The sequence below is a fragment of the Gymnoscopelus braueri genome (assembly GCF_963280865.1).
Source record: "Gymnoscopelus braueri genome assembly, chromosome: 15".
Taxonomy (NCBI): domain Eukaryota; kingdom Metazoa; phylum Chordata; class Actinopteri; order Myctophiformes; family Myctophidae; genus Gymnoscopelus; species Gymnoscopelus braueri.
The window spans coordinates 974,069-983,134 of NC_137620.1; the positions used below are offsets into that span (position 1 = coordinate 974,069).

At 41.3% G+C, this 9,066-nt stretch overlaps 1 protein-coding gene across 1 annotated transcript in view; it reads right to left on the reverse strand.

Moving 5' to 3' along the window:
• Positions 1 to 409: 409 nt before the first annotated feature.
• zanl (zonadhesin, like) overlaps positions 410 to 9,066 on the reverse strand; it is a gene marked incomplete at both ends in the record, with an annotated part of 53,146 nt that continues 44,489 nt past the window's right edge. Inside the window, 6 exons of the mRNA XM_080451794.1 lie at positions 410 to 474; positions 1,119 to 1,174; positions 4,121 to 4,217; positions 4,750 to 4,887; positions 5,312 to 5,447; positions 7,973 to 8,175. Coding sequence (XP_080307920.1) covers positions 410 to 474; positions 1,119 to 1,174; positions 4,121 to 4,217; positions 4,750 to 4,887; positions 5,312 to 5,447; positions 7,973 to 8,175 — 695 coding nt within the window. The remainder of the gene's footprint in view (positions 475 to 1,118; positions 1,175 to 4,120; positions 4,218 to 4,749; positions 4,888 to 5,311; positions 5,448 to 7,972; positions 8,176 to 9,066) is intronic.

Consider the following 9,066-nt stretch of genomic DNA (forward strand, 5'->3'; position numbering starts at 1 on the left):
CTCTCTCTCTCTCTCTCTCTCTTCTCTCTCTCTCTCTCTCGGTCTCATTTGTACACTCTCAGAGTTAAAGTGTAGATTGGGGGGGTCTCCAGGGATAATAATGAATAAATAAGATTGGTCCATTAGGACAGACCCTTAAGGGGTCCGATTGGATACCAGGAGGGCCTCGGACCAGACATTGACAAACAGTACAGTACAGGTGTGTACAGTACGCAGACATCAGGTTAGCCCATTCAAACCAGGAAAGCATCTGTGTCATTTTGGATTTTTGCGTTGGCTATTCAAAAATAGCAGATAGCCTAAGCTTGTACATCTGCTATTGTTTTTTTTTTTACATTAAAAAAAAGAATCTTGTTTAAAAAGTGTGAGAACTACTGATTTAGAAGGCATGTTGTAGATCGCAGTGCGATCAGAACGGGGTGGTGTTGAGAGCTTTCTCCTTCTTCAGGTCATCTATGTTCTCATATGGAACACCTGAGAGAGAGAGAGAGAGAGAGAGAGAGAGATTATTATAGGTGTTCCCAAACCTTTCATCCCGAGACCCAACAGAAAAATGTGGTGTCTCTTTCCACGACCCGTTCAAAAAATTCAGCTGTTTACGTGTCTGTGTGTGTGTGCGTGTGTGCGTGTGTGTGCGCGTGCATGCGTGTGTGTGTGTGTGTGTGTGTGTGTGTGTGTGTGTGTGTGTGTGTGTGTGTGTGTGTGTGTGTGTGTGTGTGTGCGTGCGTGCGCGCGTGCGTGCGTGCGTGCGTGTGTGTGCCTGTGTGCCCGTGTGTGTGTGTGTGTGTTTGTCTGTGAATATTTAAACGAACAACTCAAATATTCCACTTGATATCATCTCTGTCGGGTGGAAACCTCACATGACCAAAACTGTTACTTTTCAGGATTCAAATTCAAAAATAGCAAAAGTAGCTTGTGGATCTGCTACTTTGGATGCCTTTTCTGCAACGCTGTAGTATGATCAAGTAGGGCGTTAATTTACGAAAAAACACTAAAAGTTTAAATGTGGAGATAAGAGGTTTCTGCCCGACAGCAACGATATGCAGCATGCGCTGCACCAAGACTCAGCTCCATGTTAAAACAAACATTAACATTGACCTGAGAGACATCTAACTTACTGTGTGTGTTGTACATTCCCAGTTTGGACGCATCATAGTTGCCCGTCTCCTTCCTCCTAAGAAAACAGAGAGAAAAGCTTAGAGTCAGAACGGCTGCAGCCATTGTTTAGTCTGGATGTGTCTGACATGTAAATGTGTTTCTATATAGAGGCCTTTTAGCCAACATTTTTGACTTACTGTAAGTAAAACAAGTAAGACGAATGTAGAAATACTCTGTTAAGTAAAAGTCTGGTGTTCAAAATTTCACTTGAGTAAAAGTACAAAAGCATCGGCATCAAAATGTACTTACAAAAAGTACCAAAAAGTAGCAGATCTACAAGCTCACATCGTGTCGCAAAGCAACACGATGTGAGCACGATGTGAGCTTGTAGATCGGCTATTTTCAAAAGCTGAATTAGATAGGGCTGAATGTGGCTAATGTAGCTATGTTTTGTAATAATAATCTAAATCTGCAAAGTAACTAGTAACTAAAGTGTTCCAATAATTGTAGTGGAATAAAAAAAAAGTACTATATTGCCTCTGAGAAGTAGTGGAGTAGAATTAAAAGTATTGAATATTGGAAATACGGTACTCCAGTAAAGTAAAAAATACCTCCAGATTGTGCAGTCCTCAAGTAAATTTACTTAGTTACTATCCACCACTGTTTACAACGTGCGTTACATTCACCCGTGTTCACACACCCAAACGGCGGAGAGGCAACTATGCGAGGCACCGACCGACCTGCTTATCGGGAGGGGAACAGGAAGAGTGGGCACTAAGGAGAAGTGGGCACCTCCATGTAAAATTGCCTATGTTGTCCAAGATGTTAAAAAATATATATATTTGGAAAACGGTGAAGTGAAGTATACATGATTAGAACAGGCTTGAACATTTGACAATTAAGGTCTCATATTTCTACAGTTGCAACAAATTGCTACAAACCCTGCATATCCAATCATTTTGGAGAAGAAGTTGAAGGATAAATTTAGGTCTGATAACGATGTACCGTGAATGTTCCCATCATGTATACTTTACATTATTTAAAGGAGTAGTTCACCCCCCCAAAAAAAGTTTCTATCAATTACACACATGAAGCCTCGAATTCGTGGAGATTCTTTTTTTGTCGCATTCCTGAGCCAATAATTTGAGGATTGGTGGAGTCTCCGTTAGGAGACTCAATTGAGTCAATTGAGTCTCCAATTGAGCAGCCACCCGGTCATCAAATTATTGGCTTAGGAATGCGACAAAAACTAAAACATCTCCATGAATTCAAGGCTTCATGGGGTGTGTAATTGATAGAAAATACGTTTTTGGGGGGCCAACTTACTCCTTTAAAGGAATCAGAAAGGAAGCAGGCAAACCAGGAAGCAGAGAGTATAGAGTACTAGAAGCTGCAGATTCACAGTCTAGTAGGTTGAAAGTACTAAGTTTCTTTATTATTTTTTCAAAATCAAGAGATTTTGGAGGACATACCACTACCCCACACACACAGCACTACCACACACACACACCAGTACCCCAGTACTGTAGCAACCATCCTGTACCTTGTGCATCCTGTACTGTATGCTAGATGAACTATACGGGTTAGACAATCGTTGCTGCAGTTCGACTATGTAAACATCAGACCTGGAATGAATATGAGAGTTTGTGTTGTTCATATCCCACAGTAACGCCTACATAAAAAAGTTAATATGTAACATACTGTAGGGCAAAGGGAACATAGAGATAACATAGAGAGAACATAGGGCTAAAGTAGTGTTTCTCAACGGGAGTGGCAGTTAAATATAATATTCAAGTAGACATTTTCTTCATTTCATCCTAGGCTTTTTCTTTTCATTAACTCATTGTGTCTCCATGGTAAAGGTCATTGTGTCTCCATTTCATGGTCAGTATCATGTCAGTATCGTGTTAGTAGCAAGTGACATGATACTGACCATGATACTGACATGATACTGACCATGATACTGACCATGATACTGACATGATACTGACCATGATACTGACCATGATACTGACACAATACTGACCATGATACTGACATGATACTGACCATGATACTGACCATGATACTGACCATGATACTGACCATGATACTGACACAATACTGACCATGATACTGACATGATACTGACCATGATACTGACCATGATACTGACATGATACTGACCATGATACTGACATGATACTGACCATGATACTGACATGATACTGATATGATACTGACATGATACTGACCATGATGCTGACCATGATACTGACATGATACTGACCATGATGCTGACCATGATACTGACATGATACTGACCATGATACTGACATGAAACTGACATGATACTGACCATACTACTGACCATGATACTGACCATACTACTGACATGATACTGACCATGATACTGACATGATACTGACCATGATACTAATGTATGCAGGACCAACCAAAGGCGGAGTCCTCTGAGAGGCTGTTTACAAAATGAGCTGCGATCTGACTAGAATAACCCCCCAGCAAGCTTGTCTGGGTTGGAGAGACCAGAGTCATAAGCCTCCATGGCCATTAGCCTGATTCATACATCATTGTAAAAAAGGTTGTCGCACGGACGCGCACTGAAAATATCCGAGCTCACAACTCGCCGCAGATGTAATGTATTTTTGGCAAAGCATTAAATTACTGTTCAACTGTAATAACAGCGTGACTGCTTTTTAGCAGCGACTGTGGGAGGCTTCCCTTCTCTACCTTAAATTGTCTTTATTGAGCCACTTCTATACTTGGTAGACTAATAGTTAACTTAAATCTCTTTTCTGAAGATACCGGATCTACAAACTCACAACAGCAACCAAAGTCATGTCCACCTTTGCTTGCTAGAATGCCATTTACTACAGCAAAGCTCTGACTAAACTACTAGTGTACGATGCACTGTGGATACATGTTTGAAATAAAAGACCGACTTTGGATATAACTTGTGAAACTACTCCAGCAATTCATTCAATTGTAAATTTTTCAGATAATTGACCCATAATTGACTTACTTGCTACTGCGTTGACAAACACACACGCTGATGAGGGTGATGAGGAGGATGAGCACCACAGACGCCAGCACAGCTATCAGAATGATCCACTTGGTTTCTGGAAGACAGAGGGGATGTCCATGGAATCAATCATCAGACCATCAGCTAACACTACACCACTGGCAGTGGTGGAAAAAGTACTCAAATGTTTTACTTAAGTAAAAGTATCAATACTGCAATGTAGAAATACTCTGTTACTCTGTTGTTCAAAAAACAATCTTGAACTACATCATTTTGGTACCCATTGTTGACGCCCTTTAACAGGCCCTGATTGTGTGAAATCTTTGAAAGCTGTGTTCAGTGCTTTGACAATTCTGGTTAGACAAGATTCAAATGTCCATAACTTCTTCAAATATCTTCCAATTTCAATAAGCAACACATCATTTGAAAGCTTGCATTATGTACTTACAACCATGCCCCCCTTGGGCCCCCTTGCGGCCCAAAGCATTGTACCCACAAATGTTAAATATTTCTGAAACATTTTAACTACAAAAATCTTGTATGGGGTCCCTGAAAAAAAATATGTGTGGGTCCTTGACATGAAAATGTTTGAGAACCACGTACTGACTCCAGTACTATTGTCTCCTTACCCAGTCCTCCTGTGTCTGTCTTCTCCACCTCACAGTTGGCGCCCTCGAACCCTTCCAAACACTGACACGTGTAGGTGGAGTTGGTGGCCTCCTGACATGTGCCTCCGTTCTGACACGGGTACGAGAGACACGGACTCGCTGCAATGGAAGGAAGATGTTTTATTGCTATGAATTATTTATTTATTTTGTATTGATTTGCACAACGGGAGGTGCGCAAATCTCCTAGTGAAACATTACACTACTAGTCCTACAGCACACAATATTCATTATGCAGAACATCGTCGCTGTTTGGTTGGAAACCGTGTGTGTCCAAAACCATTAGTTTGCAGGAAATGGATTTTTTTTTTTACCTGTGTTCCATTGAATGTAGTTATTATTTAGTCACAAGCTCTTGTTAACACTTTTAATTGGGTCAATATGTATCTCTCTCTGTCACGCACGTGCACACACACACACACACACACACACACACACACACACACACACACACACACACACACACACACACACACACACACACACACACACACACACACACACACACACACACACACATACACACCTTTGTAGCAGTCACGCTTCAAGTCGTAGATGGCACACACATAGCCCGGCTGGCATGTCTTGGGTTGGCAGTCAGCGCCCGTGGGCGTGGACTCACACTCCTGGGCACAGTCCTCTGTCACAAACCTCTCTCCCAGCTGGATGGAGGGAGAGAGAGAGAGAGAGAGAGAGAGAGAGAGAGAGAGAGAGAGAGAGAGAGAGAGAGAGAGAGAGAGGAGAGGGAGAGGGAGAGGGAGAGGGAGAGGAGAGAGGGAGAGGGAGAGAGAGGGAGAGGGAGAGGGAGAGGGAGAGGGAGAGAGAGAGAGAGAGAGAGAGAGAGAGAGAGAGGGATTTTCAATAGGCAAATATAGTAAGTTTACTCCACTATGATTATTGGATAACTTTAGTTACTAGTTACTTTGTAGATTTTAAATATTATTTCAAAACATACATTAACCACTTCAGCGTTATATAGACTTCGGCTATTTGAAAATAGTCGATCTACAAGCTCACAACACGTCACATAGATGATTTTATACATTTTGAAGACATGAAATGGAAGATTTCTGGCACAATGAGTACTTTTACTTGTGGTACTTTAAGTACATTTTGATGCCAATACTTGGCACTTTTACTCAAGTAAATTCTGAATACCAGACTTGAAATTGTTTTATTTAAGTAAAAGTATCAATACTAGAATGCAGAAATACTCTAAGCACTTCTTCCACCACTACTAACAGCTACTGATCTGCACTATTGAGCAACTAGTATCAATCTGGTCTGACTGTGTGTGTGTGTGTGTGTGTGTGTGTGTGTGTGTGTGTGTGTGTGTGTGTGTGTGTGTGTGTGTGTGTGTGTGTGTGTGTGTGTGTGTGTGTGTGTGCGTGCACGTGCGCACGCGTGTTGTGCACTCTCTCCAAGCAGTGATGTAAGCACGGCTATTTGAACAGCCTCCAGATGGTGTGTGTCCACCCACCCACCCACACCCCACTGCTGTTCAGCGTGGGCCCAGGACAGCCAACAAGAACACAGTGCTGTGGTAACAGTACAGTACGCTGTTCACTTTATCCCTTTAAGACCGAGAACGCATCTGTGTGTCATTTTAACATTTCTTTGGGCTATTCAAAAAATAGCAGATCTACAAGCTCATAGCGCGGCACTCGGTGCCTGTATATCTGCAATTTTTTGGAAAAATTATTGTGGGAAAAGTGTGCAAATCTTTGAACGTTTACATTTTTAACTCAAATCTTTGCTTCTAGGGGTCATGGAACTAAATATTTTGAGATGGTGGGTTCGCAGACAAATACATATCATGTTGAGTTTGTTTGTTTATTCTCACTTATTCTGAGATGGGATGGGGGTCCGCGGACCCCCATCTCATCTTCATCATCAGAGACAAATACATATCATTTTGGGAGGTCCTTGACATGAAAAAGTTTGAGAACCACTGATATAAAGCAACATAAGTATTTTTTTTATTTTTTTAACTGTTAGGATTTAGAAGACATTTTGTAGAATCTTCCAGAAGCAAAGATTTGAAAAATATAAAGATTTGCACTGAATTTTCAAGATTTTTCAAAAAAATTGCAGATCTACAAGCTCATAGTAGATCATAGCGCGGCACTCGGTGCCACGCTATGAGCTTGTAGATCTACTATTTTTTGAATAGCCAAAATAAATCTTAAAATGACACACAGATGAGTTCCCGACTTCCCGGTCTTATTGGGTTAATGGCTTCTGCTTCCTCTCAGGCTCTGATTTAGGATGCAACGCTCGAGGGGGAGGAATGGAGGAATGTGTCATTCTTGCTGACTGGCCCTGCTATTCACTGAGCGCCAGAGGTAGCAATCTGATTACGTTCTGTAGCAGCCTTAAAACTCATTGCTGTCGGGGTGGAAATCTCGTATGTCCAATACCGTTCCTTTTATATGATTAAAACAAAGAACATTTTAAAACAGCTCACAACACGTTGCTTTACGACATGTTGTGAGCTTGTAGATCTGCTATTTTCACAACTTGTGTGCGACACTCTTGTATGAGGAAGAAGGTAGGACATTAATTTACGTTAAAAAACGTAAAAAAAACGTTAAATATTGAAATATGGAGATACAAGGTTTCAAGCTTTTCTCTGGAGTTTATGACTCCTTCCCAAATGCAGTGGTGGAAAAAGTCCTCAAATGTTTTACTTAAGTAAAAGTATCAATACTGCATGGTAGAAATACTCTGCATAGCATATAGGGCTGTATATATAGCTGAAGTGGTTACTGTATGTTTTGTAATAATAAACCAAAATCTACAAAGTAACTAGTAACTAAAGTTTTCAAATAATTGTGGTGGAGTAAAAGTACAATATTTGCCTCTGAGATGTAGTGGAGTAGAAGTAACAAGTAAAGTACAAATACCTCAAAATAATACTTAAGTACAGTACTTGAGTACTTGAATACTTTCCACCACTGCCCAAATGTCTACTTCCTCAATTAGTGGTTCTCAAAGTGGGGTCCTTGAGGTGGTCCCCAGCTAAATGCATTAATATAGGCTACCATTGAAAAAAAGCTACAGTATGTCATACTACAGCATGTCGTACTGTAGCAGCCATAAAATGCCCTATCATGCTTTTCACAAATGTTGTATGGGGGTCCCTGGCACAACATCTTTTCAGATGGGGGGGTCCGTGTGTACTTACAGGGTAGTATCTGTCGAGGAAGGTGCAGCCACACTGGGGGAAGGGCACGCACGTGCCCTCGCTCATCACAAAGTCGGCGTGGCACCGGCAGCCCTCCACGCACGCCGTGGCGTCGCACTCCGCCGGCGCGGCCAGGTCGGCGCAGGAGGCGGGGCACGGCGACATGCAGGGGGCGTAGGAGCTGTTGGCGGGACAGGACAGCGCTGGAGGGGAGGAGAGTCAGGGTTAAGAGTCCGTTTTGTCCGTCAATGCATTACAGTGGGCGGTCTTGTACTTGTTTTATTATAACCCATTAAGACCGGGAACTAATCTGTGTGTCATTTTTGGATTTCTTTGGCTATTCAAAAGTAGCAGATACACAAGCTTTTGGTTAAAACAAAACCTTTTTTGTTAAAAGGTTAAAGCACTATATATTGTGATAGCAATAATTGCTATAAAGTGTTTGTTCAGTAACAGCGTTAAATAGCTCTATAGTATTATTGTGATAGTGTGTTTGTTTGTTTGTTTATTTTCACTTGCGAGAGAATTTAAAGATGATACACAAGGAATCAGTAAAAACGTGAAGGAGAATGTCTAAAAACCCTCCAGCGTTCAGTAACAGTGTTAAATAGCTCTATATTGTGATAGTTATCATTGCTATAGAGCATAGAGAGCTGTTCAGTATCAGGGGTCTCTGCGTCTCTCCAGCTCTTTGATAAACATTAAATAGAGAGAGTACCCATTTATCAGCTTCATTTTTATAGGGTTCCAGTTCCAATTTTGTCTGCCCCTTTATTTGTCTCATCACTTCCAATTCCACTTGTTTAATCTGTATCCTGACTGAGTTCTCTATCATGATAGGATAAAATTGGCATCCGCACCTGAAAATGCATTTTCTGTTTAATAAAGAGCTGGAGAGACATGGAGACTCCTGTTACTAAACACTCTATAGCAATGATTACTATTTAACACTTATTTTAACCAAAGAAAATCAGCCTAACGGTAAGGCCGACGGAAATGGCAGTGGATGTATTGGATGCAACTCAAAGTCAACCTTACTCAGGTATCTAGTTTGTCGCCGTCCAACCTTCCTGGCCCGTGTTATTAAAGAAAAA